Source organism: Pteropus vampyrus, unplaced genomic scaffold, assembly GCF_000151845.1.
Source record: "Pteropus vampyrus isolate Shadow unplaced genomic scaffold, Pvam_2.0 Scaffold739, whole genome shotgun sequence".
In the NCBI taxonomy this organism is placed as follows: domain Eukaryota; kingdom Metazoa; phylum Chordata; class Mammalia; order Chiroptera; family Pteropodidae; genus Pteropus; species Pteropus vampyrus.
Genome location: NW_011889520.1, coordinates 309563 through 323572, shown reverse-complemented (window position 1 = coordinate 323572; position 14010 = coordinate 309563). Strand labels below are relative to the sequence as shown.

The window sequence follows — 14010 nt, the reverse complement described above, 5'->3', positions numbered from 1 at the left end:
GTTTTTTTTTTTTTTTTTATGTGAGACTTTTCAGACTTTTTAAAATGCAACTGAGTGACACCCCCAGAACTCCCAGTTCCACAGCCTTAAGTCTGGTCCTAGCAAAATCTGCCTGTTCCTAGAAGCCAAGGAATCCCTTGCATGTGAGCAAGGAGAGGCCTGAATGTGGCCTTCAGAGGTGCTGTCTTTGGGTTTTCAGCAATTCTAAAATGCTTGCCCGTAGTGAAAACTTTTTATGAAACCAGAGGTTTATTCTAATAGCCACTGCAGGTGACTTCCTAGGCTCATTGGAACAGCTTTCTGCCCACTGACTTCCATTGTACTCACTCATCCCATATTCTCTTGCTTCTCTCACATGAACCAGCTGCATCTGGGGAAGCAAAAGACTATTCCTTTAATAATTATGTATTGTTGTTGCTTATTAAGAGCAGTCCTGCTTCTGTGTTATCAGCTATGCTCTTCCCTTCTGAATAGTATCTCTTTCTGGATCCTGTCCTGTCTCAGAGTCCCCATTCTCTTGTGTTTCCTGTGAGATCATTCCCTCCCTCTGCCTCATGTTAAAGTGCCCAGGAATTAGCCCTCTGGAAGGTCTCAGCATGGGGTAATTAATTTCTGTAATCTTGTGCTCCATCCTTCTTCCCCTACACATTTCTAACTCCTCGAAAACATCTTTATTATGAGGCTCTCAGAAAGCCCTGAGTAATGACTAGACTCACCATATATGTCTCATTATGCAGGGAATGACTGAAATAAGCAGTCTTTTTCGTGCTTGGTCAGGCTTTCCAATTGTGTTCAAGTCTGTTTCCTATACCATGAACACCTCATGCATTAAAGGCTAGAAGCGTTCCCTCCCCATCTTCAGATGCCACCAGTAGCAGTCGTGCCTTGCTTTGTTTGATGCCTCTTCTTTTCTCTCTTTTCTACAGAGTCAGGGGCTGCTGTCTGTGAATTCTTTTTGAAAGCTGCCTGTGGCAAAGGTAAGAGACCCTGGCTCCCTGATGTTCTTCCTGAGGTACTTTGCACTACCCTGTCCCCTACCAGACTTGTAAGCTATCAGGTCTCTGGCTTACATTGCTTTCTGCAGACTAACAATCCCTAGATGAGGCTGGTTTGGATAGCTAGGAACATGATGGGATATTCTGCCTGAAACTGAAAACACAGGACAGAATCTGGCTCTGAATCAGCCTTCTCACCTCACTTTCCCTGTGGCCACAAGCTACCCTATGACATGAACAGAGGCCCTTAGCACTGAGATGTTTGGGAAATTTCTCAAGGTCACAGAGTTAAGTGGTTGAGCCTAGTGTCAACCCAGGCTTTTCTGATTCTACAATCTACACAGGATCACTGTCTTCTGTATCCTCTCATCAAAAATCCCCATGATAGTCTGTTCATACTAACCAGGCCACGACAGAGGCTGCATGAGCCAGACTATCCACTAACTCATGAGGAGTATCGCTGGGTATGATTTTATATGCCATATACAAGTGAGCATTCTTCTCCTGTAGGCAAATTTATTTGGAAACTAAATTTTAATCACAAGCTTGAATAAGGAGCACAGAATTAGAGCAAGGTTGGCTTTAATGGCTAATTTGGGCAAATTTTGGTTCATTGACTACTGAAGCAATAGGCCTGCCAGGTAGATCAACCAGACTGACCTCTGGCTATCTAGTTGGAACATCATTGTTCCTGGGGTTGTTCACATGTCCTTGCTTGTTAATTCTGCCTTTATGACCTGCCACCATCTGTTAGTAAGCTGTTCTTAACATGGGCTCAATGACTGTCTCTTTGTTAACTAGTACAGTAGCCACTAGCTACATGCAGCTATTAAAATTTAAATTAATTAAAATTAAGTAAAAATGCAGTTCCTCAATCAAACTAGTCATATTTCAAGTGTTAAATAGCCACATGTGGCTAGTGGCTGCCATATTAGACAGCATAAATGTAGAACATTCCTACCATTGCAAAAAATTCTCTTGGACTGGGCTGGTCTAGATCTTTCACAGTCACAACCTCATTCTGGTCAGGCCTTCCCAGTAGACCCACCAGGCCACTCTTTAGAAATATAACCTTTCCATGGTGTGTCTCTGTCCCATCTGGGTGGATGATCCCTCAGGTCCTGCTGTAGAAGATAGACCTCCCCCAGTTTGCATACAGTACTTGTGTTCAATCCTATAGTTGATCTTTCTTAGTTTTAGTTCTAAGTGGGCACTTTTAACTAAAGATGGAGTCTGCCTGGAGTCTAGGCTTTTGCTGGTGGTCCTCTTTACCTTCTATCTTTTAGGGCTGTGTTTCCTAAACCCCAGTCTTTCTTTAACTACTCCTTCAGTTTTTGCCACATCAGTGTACCACTGGAACTATTCTTTAATTAAATTAATGAGCTCATGACAACATGGATAGACTTAAAGAATATTATGCTAAGTGAAATAAGTCAGAGAAAGACAAATACCATACATGTGGAATCTAAAACACAAAATAAATGAACAAACAAAACAGAAACAGATTCATAGATACAGAGAACAAAGAGTTGGTTGCCAGATAGGAAGGGTTTGGGGGGCTGGGTGAACAAGGTAAAGGGATTAAGAAATACAAATTTATAGTTACAAAATAGTCACAGGCTGTGAAATACAACATAGGGAAATGGTCAATAATTTTAATAACTATGTAGAATGCCAATTGAGTACTAGAATAATCGGGGGATCACTTCGTAAATTTTATAAATATCTAACTGCTATGCTGTACACCTGAAACTAATATAAAATAATATTGAATGTCAACTCTAATTGAAATATATTAAAAAATAATAAAAAATTATTTAAAAAAAAGAAACCTACACACCCACACACACATTGCCCTTAGGCTTGTTAAGCCCCTATCTTACTGTGAAGTCATGCTTTGATGTTTTAGTTAGATTTTATCAAAACACTTAAAATACATAACTATTTTTACTTAAAATGTGTCCTACCTAAAATCACATTGCCTTCTGCCCAGGGCAACCGTCACCTTCTAGGACATGCTTCAGGGAGGTGTGGAGTGAAGGTACCTTGGTTCCCATAGGCCCAGCGTCCCTGGGCTCAGGGCTGCATCTCTCCTCACACCCCCATGTCTTCCTTGGCAGGGGGCATGTGCCCATTTCGCCACATCAGCGGCGAGAAGACAGTGGTGTGCAAACACTGGCTGCGGGGGTTGTGCAAGAAGGGGGACCAGTGTGAGTTCCTGCACGAGTATGACATGACCAAGATGCCCGAGTGCTACTTCTATTCAAAATTCGGTAAGGTGGTTCAGATTGGTAAGGTGTGTGGCCAGGCCCCTGCCACCATCCACACCCCCACCCCCAGCATCAGTAGCCCTGGGGAGGCTCCACTGAGGACCGAGACCCAGAGGTGTTAAGCAAATGCTCAGGTACCCACAGTATCTGCCGCTCCCATCTTCCTAGATTCAGATGAGAACCTTAGGCATTTCCCTGAAACCTCAGCTGGCCCCTTAGTTATGAGAAGTATGATTATTCTCTAATAATCCCCATATCTTTGTAGTGCTTCAGTTTTATGAGCACTTTCAGGTACTTTGTGAAGTTGAGACTAAGGAGGGTCTCCCAGTGGGTAAGTGAACAGTGCATTTGGCTGGAGGCCTTGTTTCTGCTGGAGTCAACCTCCCTTAAGTCAGCTTTTTCTTTCAGTGTGGTGACTGATTGCCGCCCCCAGGCCCAAGTTAGTTCTTTCTCTGTGGGAGTATGATTCCAAATAGTAGTTTGTCCTAAATAAGAATAGGAGGTCTGGGGGGGGGGGCTGTCCTCTGGTGGCAAAGAGTTCTGCTCTTTATCTTGAAACTGAGATTGCCTTGATCCCTGCTTAGAGAACACATGGCCTTAGCTGTCTTGAGTGAACTGCATTGAGAAGTGGGGACTGGCTGAGGGTAATGGGGTTGGCACAGGGCTTGGCTGAGCTGCTGTGCTCCCTGATGGAACTAGAACCCGCTGGCTCTCTACTCTGGGCAAGGTTGCCCAGGAATAAGCCCTATTGGTTAGGCTAAGGGCAGGCTCTGGCCCCAGGCCCTGTGCAGGAGCCTGGTGAGAGTTTGGAAGCCTGACATATTCTTCAGTGGGCCGAGGAGTGCTGGACACTGCTGCACACTTTCAAAGCACTGTTGTCAGAGGAGATGTTAATTATTTTAGCAGCCCAACAGGATTAGCCTGCTGGCTTATTAATGATAGTTGTGGCTTTTTTTTTTTTTTTTTTTATAGAGGCAGCACAAGCTGAGAAGTCAGAGCTTAGACAGAAATAGGACTCAGGCTTCCCAGCTCCCCACTCACTCTCCACTGGCTCCCTTCTGCCCATGACGGCACTGGAACCAGCACTGGAAGGAAGCAGCAGCTTCTCCATGGGAGCTTTCTCCCATCTTCCCCAAAGATGGGAGTCAGCTCTCAAGGGCACCTCTGCAGGCTGGCTTGGGTTCCTGCCTTCCCCTGCAGAGCCTTTCCTGGTGCAGACACAGTCTGCAGCCCCTGTCACCTATGCTACCCCTTTTAGGCACTGTACCCCTTTTATTTTCATTTTATTATTTTAGGCGAGGCAACCCTTGGTTGACCTCACAGATTGCAAGGACCTTGTCAGCTTACAATCCCTTTTTTTTTTTATTTTTTACACCTACAGCACCTGGTCTTCCTAGGTGGTCTCCCAACCAAGTACTAACCAGGCCCAACCCTGCTTAGCTTCTGAGATCTGATGGGATTGGGCTTGTTCAGGGTAGCATGGCCACAGACACTGTGTGCCTTTTAGGCACCGAAGAGACAGTGATGAAGAGGACAGACCCAGTCCCAGCACCATGGTGCTTTTGCTTTAGTGGCCCAGGAAAAGAGGTGCCTGATTTGCCAGTGAGACAAAGAGAATTATTCATGATAAATGCTCTGAAGGAAATAAACAGTGATGGAACCACATGAGGAAATCACTTTTAGGCAGAATGATTGGGAAGGCCTCTCAGAAGAGATGAGACTTGAGCTGGGATCTGAAGGCTAAGCAGAGGCCAGTCCTGGAACACTTGGTGGGCCAGTGTGGTTGCAGGGGAGGAGGAGACTAGGGAGGGGTGGGCTAGACCATGTATGGACTTAGGGTCTGAGAAGGAGTTTGCATTTTCTCAGACTGGCCTTTCATGTGTAGTGCGAATTGGAAAGGGCAAGCATGGAGTTGGCCAAACCCTAGTTGGATGAAAGATGCTGCTGGCCAGCTGAGCCACTTGTTCCCTAGAGGAGCTGTCATAAAGGCTTTATTGTGTTCTAGCACAAGGACCCAGCCTTGAGTTCCCAAATCTTCCCTACTTTTATCCTAAAAGGTAGACTCCTCAGACCTTTCTCTTTTCCTAGCTAGCGGATGTGAAGAGCTGATTAGAGTAGAAATTTCCTGGCCTCAGCTAGTATGTTTACATATCTGAGCACATAATGGTGCCCAGAACACCCCCTTCAGGTGAGAGATGGAGCCATGAGGTATTTGATCAGTATATACCCTGTGCCCAGCTCTGTCAGTGTTATTGACCCTCACGACAGCATGGACACATACGAGGGAAGGACCTTCACAGCACATATACAGGTCAAGAAACTAAGGCTCTCATATAGTCTGCCATGAGTCTCAGGGTTTGCCAGGCCAGGACCGGACACCAGAACCACCTGGCCCTCTTTGCTACACAGCGGGCTCAGGCCTTGGGAGAAGCCAAGGTGGGTCTGGGTCTTGGGAGAAGCAGAGCTGTCCCAGGTGGACACATGTCTGGGTTTCCCTGCAGGGGAGTGCAGTAACAAGGAGTGTCCCTTCCTGCACATCGACCCCGAATCCAAGATCAAGGACTGCCCTTGGTACGACCGTGGTTTCTGCAAGCATGGTAGGTGTTGTAGTGGCCGGGCCCCCTGGCAAGAGCCCAGTCCTCCCTTACTCTGTCCACATTACCCTCTTCCTGTCCTGGCTATTCCAGCAAAATCTGATGTTAGGCATTTGGGGGCTAGCAAGCCTTTTTCATGCCCTCAGCTCACTTGAGCCTCCTAAGGCTCCTATGTGAGCTGCATTCTCACCTGCATTTTTGATAAAGAAGCTAGTATTTGAGAGGTTGTGTGTCCTACCCACTGTCCCCTATGAATAAGAGTCAAAGTCAGTATTTGAAGCCCTGCTCTTGCTCTTGGCACCCCAGATAGTGGTCATGGCAGGGTCTGACTGGCAGAGGGGCACAGGGGCAGCCCTGAAGAGGGGATGGTCTCGGTAACCTGACACTTGGCTCCACAGGTCCCCTGTGTAGGCATCGGCACACGCGGAGAGTCATCTGTGTGAATTACCTTGTGGGATTCTGCCCAGAGGGACCCTCGTGTAAATTCATGCAGTGAGTTGCCAGCCCCTATCCCCTCAACTCCCACACTCCTCCTGCCCCAGGCCCTGCTGTCCTCTACATCTTTTCTGGGTCCAGTTGAGCTTTGGTCACCGGTGATGTCAGCATAGTTCCTGGGATGAGGGGGTGAAGGGGCTGAGGGGAAAGGGACCCCTGCTTTTTCCTGAGCCCAGAGATGGCTCTGCCTAGACCTTTATTGGGTCACAGCCATCTGGGAATCTGATGAAAGCTGTGGGCCCTGTCCTCCAGAAAAACTCATGCACACATAGCCTTGCATATCATTTAGGGCCTTAAGGTTAAGAACTGCAGTTTCAGGGCCTCCTATGTGGAAGTACTAAACTTGGGGTTTCCCACGTACTAGTTCTTATAACTCAAGTGTTAAAGAGAATGTCCTGTTCTACCCATGAGAATACAGAAGCTCAGAGCTCAGCCACTGGCCAGAGTCCCACGGTGGTAGGTGGCGGTACCTACTCAAAGGCAGGTCTATGAGCCTCTGAAGCCAGGTTCTTGCTCAGCAGGGCTCAGCACTCCTCTCCTGGGCATCAGAGCACATCTGTCACTTTGGATGATCGAGGGGATAGAGTGGTACTGGGACCAGAGAGTAGTCTCCCTGTCTTGTACTGCCCATACACCTGCACTGCCTACACCTGTACAGGAGCATAGTGTCTTGCTGCCACACAGTGGGCAGGTGGCCAGTGCTGCTGACCTGGTCCCACTCCCTAGATGAGAGCCCAGGAGCACACAGATCGCCCAGGAGTTCCTGTTTGTGGGGCAGTCAGGCATGTCCCCTGAGGAGTCTGTGTTATCAGAAGAGGTCTGGCACTCGAGTTAGGCCCTGCAAGGAGGAGTGTGTGTTAGAAGTGGCTCCCATGCACAGAGCCGCTCATGGAGCAAGCTCGTGACTTCTAACAGTACCAGCACTTTATCTTCATTATTTCACGTGGGATGTATGATTTTCTGTATCTTTCATTTCTAACCTGAAAGCTGCTTGATGAGAGGATCAGGGAAGCAATATGAAAGAACTTAACTGTACACTGTGGCAAAACAGTTATTTTTATGGATTTTACAGTTCAGCTAACAGTGTTACCTTTTCAAGATTTATATATATTCTTAAGAAAAACCACTGAGCCATTAAAGCTTTGTTATTATAAATTCAGTCCTAATAGTGATTTAGTTTTTTATAGATTACTTTTAAAGTAGATGGTAAATTATTTAACATTATATTAAACTTTCCATCTCATGAATTGAAACTGAAGGAAATCATACAATTTCTGAGGAAATGTATTGATTTAAACTAATTCTGAAATTGTATTTTAAAGTATGACCTCATAGTCTTAATTTATCCATAGCAAACATTGTCTGTGTATGGTTGCCAATGTTTGGGTTGTAATTTAAATATTAAAATTTCTAAGTTAAAAAAATTTTTCTTTCATTTCTCTGAGCAGCACTCCCCTCCACTCCCGAAGTCTCAGCCAGGTGTAGGCAGAGCTGGGTCTGAGCCCAGGCATTCTGTTCCCCCACTGTCCTGTAGCCTGAGAGGCAGAGCTAAGAGCCAACACCTACCCACGTCCAGGTGGTTCATGCTGCTCTGTACTTGGGCAGAGACTGGCTGTGATTTTCCCCTGGGGCCAGAATTTGAGAACACTGCCTGGCCTAGCTCCTCTTTCATCTCTTCTCTTTCTCTTGTTCTCATCCCTTCTGGCTGCTGGACGACCAGCCCTCGATTTGAACTGCCGATGGGAACCACCGAGCAACCCCCACTGCCACAGCAGACACAGCCTCCAACAAAGGTACCGTGTCCCGGCCTCTCCTCGGCTTTGTGGCACTGCTGGCCCTGGCAGTGCCCTTGCAGCAGAGAACTCAGTGCTTGCATCAATGTGTGGTCTGCCATAGACCCAGCTAGAGACTTTGTGAGAGGGCTTAGGAGAAGGCAGGATAGGAGGGGAGTCAGTCACGCTGAGTAGCAGAAAATTCAGGAAGCAAAGCATCTTCCTTTAGAGTTGGAGCGTTGTCTGCTGGAGCCGAATGCCCACTTGGCTTCTCTTCTCTTGCCTGGAGAGTGCCTTGGCACCTCTGCAGTGCCTGCCTCAGGAGCCAGAGTGGAAGGCAGCATGGGTACCACACGTCTCCTGCTCTTGAGGCTTCTGGTTCAGACCCTTCCCCTTTTACAAACAGGGAAACTGACACTTGTAGAGGGAGTCTTCCCTGAGATACCACAGCTGGGACAGACAGGTCTGGGAGCAGAACCAAGGCTGGCTGGTTCCCTGGCCAGTGCCATGATCGCTCTGTGTGGATATTGCCGACTATAGGGAAGGCTAGGAACAGGGCTGAAGGACCATGGCTTCAGTTTTCTAGACAAGGAGTCCTTCAACCCAGCAGTTAGCTGATTCTCCTTCAAGGAGGAGAAGGAAGTGCCATAGACAAATGGGTTCAGCAGCACCCCCAAAAACCAAAAGTACCTGGATTTGGTTTCAGGAGTGGGAGATTGCAGTCCCAGAAGAAGGGCTGACCAGTGTACTACGCAGGGTCTCAACAAACTGAGTAAACCTGCCTACTGAACTTGAAACTTTACCTCTTATGTGGTTGGACTCTGAGCCCGTTGCCCAAGCCAAACCCAGCCCTCAGTATTAGAGGCTGAGCAGCCAGGAGATATGGCCACACTTGCTGCAGTGACCCCCACCCTCAGGAGGTTGTGGGGCAGATCAGATAGAATTCCTTGTCAGCAAAGCCAAGAATTCCTGGGTGTGGGTAGAGCCATGACAACCTGGGGGTTTCTAGCTCGGAGATCCTGCATTTATGGAGGCCAGAGCCAGGAACCACTTGGTTGGGAGGTGGCCTTGCTGTCCAGTTCCCATTCCAGGAGCCCCCGTCCTTCTGGAGTGGGGACTCCATGACTCCTTAGTGGAGGGCCCTCTCAGCCCCTAGACCGCAGGTCAGCGTGTCAGCCTCCAACTGTTTTTCTGTGACTGTTGCTCGCCGTGTAGGCTGCTAAACATCTGGCTGAACCAAGCGTTCATCCTGACCTGAAGCTAGAACCTCAGAAACAAAAGTAAGGCCTGCTCATGCCCTCGCCCCACTGCCCCAGAGACCTCTTTGTCTCTTTGGTGTTTTGTTTTCTACTTTTATTTTTCGTTTCTGTGTGTCTGCATGGTATTTTTCGGGCAGCAGCTCCTGCCATCATCACCAGATGTTTCTTTTCTGCCTGCTCTCCTGAGCCGGGCCACCACAGAAGCCCTTCTTCCTTCTGGTTATGCGGGAGCAGTCCCGCCCTCTTTTCCCGGCCCCATTAGTAGTCTGCGTGCACGTGTTTTCCACAGTAAAACCGTGTTGTGTAACTCTTTCCAGCAAAGTAACAATCCGCCATTACAAAGGTCGTCCTCCTTGATCCAGTTAACGAGTCAGAACTCTTCTCCCAATCAGCAGAGAGCCCCACAGGTCATCGGGGTCATGCAGAGTCAAAACAGCAGTGCAGGCAACCGGGGACCCCGGCCGTTGGAGCAGGTCACCTGTTACAAGGTGAGTCTTGGGGCTGGGGCATGAGGAGGGGTCTTCACAGTCAGTGGCCATTCCCCAGATAGTTAATTTTGAAAAAATGAAAAATCTTTGTTTTTGCTGATTATAAGAATAAAAGTGGGCCATTCTGGTGGGCTAGCGACTATCCTGCTTCTTCCACAACACACCAAGGCCAAGTGAATGATTAAACACACATCATTGACTGAATGGAGTGCACTTACAAGAAAGGGAGGGAAATCTTTCATAGACTAGGGACAAAGTGGGAGCACGAATCCAGGGACAAAAATGAGCTGTGAAGCCTCTGGTTGTTTTCATATCCTCCGTGGATGCACTCAAGGGAAAGCAACAAAGCTTTAGGCCCACACAGGAAGGAATCAGATTAAAATATCCTTCTCGCGCCACACACACACACACACACACACACACACACACACTCTCTCTCTCTCTCTCTCTCTCTCTCTCTCTCTCTCACACACACACACACACAAAATAGGACGCTTAGGGAAAGGTAAACTTTTTTGAAAATTTCACTAGGAAATTTGTGTGTAATTCTTGGCTCTAGATGGGAAGGAGGAGGGAAGTCCTTGAGAGTATAGGTACTGGCAGGCTTTTCTGTGAATTTGGGCCTGTATCCATGCCTTTGATGAGGGATAAAAAGCTATAGTTTTCTAATTTAAAACAGCCCCAGATAGGTGGGCTCCTGGCACCTGGCTCTTTGAGGAACTTGTTCTCAACCCAGATCACACAGAATTCCCACAACTAGAGTTCCAAAAATGAGTTCACGATTAAAAATCACAAAACAGAAGGAAACAGGCACCTCCAAGTGGGTTAGCAGAAACAATCTTACAAAGACTAGACTTAGACTTCAGACTGGGAATTGTTAGACAAAATACGGAGTTATTACAGGCTTTTTGTAACAACTTTTTGATTATATAGAAATGTTTAGGCTATAATGTGAGTGTTTGTCCCTTACTCCCACTTTTCCTAAAATAGCCACTTTATTCAGTGTTCTCTTCACAGCTTTTTGGTTTCGGTACCCCTTTACACTCTAAAACCCCTAAGGACCTCACCTGGAGAACTGCTTTTCTAAACTTTTATTCATTTAAGCACAGGATGGTATGTTTTAATATAAATAGGACCCTAGTATGTTTAATGTTCTATACTTTTTTCCTTTGTATTATAGATCACTATTATCAGTATTTGTAAATCTAATTTCAGTGACTGCATGATATAACCACAATTTACTTTACCAGTTCTCTGTTGGTAGACAATTTATAGTTTTTGCTGCTAAAAACAGTACTAAATCTGACATTTGTGAGCTCTTATCTTATGATGTCATTAGCATCCATGCTTACAAGTAGAAGGTCTGAGTCAAAAGGCATATAAAGTGTTCATAGAAAAGCGGGGCCACTGAGCACTCCCACAGCCATCAGTCACTGAGCACCTGCTCTGTGCCAGCTCTGCTGAGGAAATAAAGGCTGCTGCTGCTCTCTCCTGGGAGGGGAAGGCAGGTGCCCAAAGACTAAAGTTAAAAGTATACATGGATTCAGGAAAGACCTCATATTTCTGAGCCTGAGCCCCAACAGGTGAGGGGAGGACAGAGGTAGGTGTGTAGGTGAGGCAAATGGGGGTACCTACACTATGTAGAGCAGACAGCTTCTGACCTCTTAGTTCTCAAGTGCAGTGAGGAAACTTAGGTGTCCTGAGGGAGCATACCTGTCATGTTGTTCCCTGCACGACTCTTCAGTAAGGCTTCTGTGAATCAAGCTCTTCTAAGTCCTGGAACCTTAGAATGATGGGGTGGGGACCTGCCATCCTTTTCCCAGGGGCTTCACAGTTATTAAAGGTGGCTTGTGGGAATTCTGGATTCCCCAGGAGCAGCTGTGGAGGCTGAGGGACATGCCAAGTACCATGAACGGACCCACATAGTCCCTCCCTCTGGTCTTCACATCAGCCAGAGGACTAACTGGCAGCTATACGGGCCACTCCTCCACACAAAGGTCATACTTACGGATCAGACAAGGGGACAGATGGGTTGGGAATAGAGTAGCCAAGAGTTCTGGGCAGTGACTCAGTAGAGCCCGTGTTCCGGGCTGAGGAAACAGGGACTGGGAGGGCACTGGATCGGTTAGTGCAGAGTGGGTGCTCCTATACACTTTGGACTCATTCAATGCTTGAGGCTGCTATTCACTTTCTTCTTGAATTCTGCTTGAGGAGCAACAAGAAAGAATGAAGGAAAGCTAAGTCAGGGACTGGATAATTTGAGTTTAGACAAATCAGGGCTGGTGCTACATATTTGAGGTGACTTTACCAGGTCTGTTCACCCAAGTCTAACCATTGTCCCATCTCTCTGATCCTGTGATCAAAACCTGTCCCCAGGGGTAGCTTAGGCAGGTGTGCAAGAGGCCAGGAGGGAGAACTCTGGGTGCAACCTACCCTGTGTCCACAGCAATGAATTCCCCACGTTGGGGGAGGAGCCTGGTGGCTTCTCTTGTTCCCTCCCAGCTCCAAGGAGTTCCAAAATGGTGCCTCAGAGGTAAGTGACCAGCCAGCCATGCAGAGGGGCTTGTTACCAACAGGTGGGGGAGCTCCGGTGCCCTGGGCTTCTCTCTATCCTGCCACCCACAGTGAGCCCTTCTGTGGGCAGGCCTTGAGTGCCCAGCCAGGCCAAAAGCTCCCTACTGTGTGATCTCAGATCATCCTGGCCATAGGAATCTTCCATTTACCAAGTTGTTGGCTGCAGTTTCTGTGGCACCACACCTTCTGGATCTCCTTTTCCCTCCTATTTGAATGAAAATCTGTACCACTTGAAAATTTCAGAGTCCCTGTTCCCAACCTTTGCTGGGTGTTGCCGTAGTTGAAAACTGCATTTGAAAATGGTGTTTTTTGTTTTTGTTTTTTTGTCTCCTCCCCTTCCTGCTGTTTGCAGTGTGGTGAAAAAGGACACTATGCCAACAGATGCACCAAAGGGCACTTGGCCTTTCTCAGTGGACAGTGACAGCAGCTGGAGCCAGCTCAGAGCAGCCCAAGGGGCCTTGCTGGGGACCACTCCCAGCCATCCTTGGGAGCGTGCATTTAACTGTTTAATGTCAGTGTTGGTGCAACTCTGGCTGGAGCTGACAGGCACATTGGAGTTTATCATTCTGAGGGGCTACGTCTGTCATTCCCTATCATTTTGCTGTAATCTTTTTTTTAAAGGGGACATGTGTTCCAGTTCTGTCCAAGTCAGCATCATGTTTGTCTAGGCATCAATACCTCCTGTCCAGGACTCCCTGAACACCACCCTTTGGGGAGGAGAGGAAGTTGTGGGGAAGGGCTTGTGCTAAACAGTTCTATGTGAGACAGCCCTTCCCCTCAGGGCCTCATTAAACACCAGTTCTTGGTGACCCCATGGACTGGTAGATCATTAAAACTTCAGCTAGGCCATGCCTGCTTCCTCCATGTCCTGCTGAATTCAGAAGCTGTGCCTATCAATGTGATTTGAATGAGGTAGTCCTTCAGGGCAAACAAGTGAGCTTGTTGCTTAGCTTGGTCCTTCCTGCTCCAACGTGGCAGCAATTGAGAGGAGGGGTGTTGGGCTCTCAAGTGTGAGGGTCTTTTAACTCTGGGCTTATTTTCTTGGAGAACTTGCTTGACAATATTTAAGGTATACCTTAAGCTGGAGCCGCAGACTACCCTTCAAATAGATGATGCAGTCCATCTGTGCACCTACCTCTGCTCCATCAAGTGTCTATACTGTCACTCAGACCCTTGGCCTATGGAGACCACCCTGCCCTGAGCCTGGAAATGTGAAACCATCACCTGGAACCTGCTGGGCAAGTGGGCCTATCCAAGTTCAATTACAAGAACAATTTTTATGAAGTTGATTAAAGCTTGTTTTTTAAGCTGTGTCTCATTACTTCAGGGACTCCATGCGAAGGAAAGGATCTTGCTACTGGCTGCAGTAGCTGCCTGGCACAAAACTGATATTGGTGCCCACTTATCCCCTTTCAACAATTGTGAATCTCTAGAAGTGAAGTGATGCTGTCAGTGAAAGAAAGGCCTTTTATATATCAGCAGCTGGAACCGTCTGGAAGCTTGGTCTTTGGAATAGCTACCTGGCAGGTCTCCTTGGCATCCCAAATGTTGGGTGATACTTAT

General features: G+C 47.4%; 1 protein-coding gene and 1 pseudogene across 7 annotated transcripts in view; one reads left to right on the top strand and one right to left on the bottom strand.

The window, feature by feature from the left end:
- CPSF4 (cleavage and polyadenylation specific factor 4) overlaps positions 1-13754 on the top strand; it is a 15577-nt gene extending 1823 nt beyond the window's left edge. For 2 of the 7 annotated variants that reach the window (XM_023526206.1, XM_011385603.2), the window contains exons 2-8: positions 927-977; positions 3116-3268; positions 5767-5862; positions 6258-6351; positions 8075-8147; positions 9703-9873; positions 12800-13754. In XM_023526206.1, coding sequence (XP_023381974.1) covers positions 3121-3268; positions 5767-5862; positions 6258-6351; positions 8075-8147; positions 9703-9873; positions 12800-12868 — 651 coding nt within the window. In that variant the 5' untranslated portion in view covers positions 927-977; positions 3116-3120 and the 3' untranslated portion in view covers positions 12869-13754. The remainder of the gene's footprint in view (positions 1-926; positions 978-3115; positions 3269-5766; positions 5863-6257; positions 6352-8074; positions 8148-9702; positions 9874-12799) is intronic. The other 5 variants (XM_023526207.1, XM_011385604.2, XM_023526208.1 and 2 more) reach the window with 3 other exon arrangements.
- LOC111734050 lies at positions 4638-4756 on the bottom strand (annotated as a pseudogene).
- Positions 13755-14010: the final 256 nt, after the last annotated feature.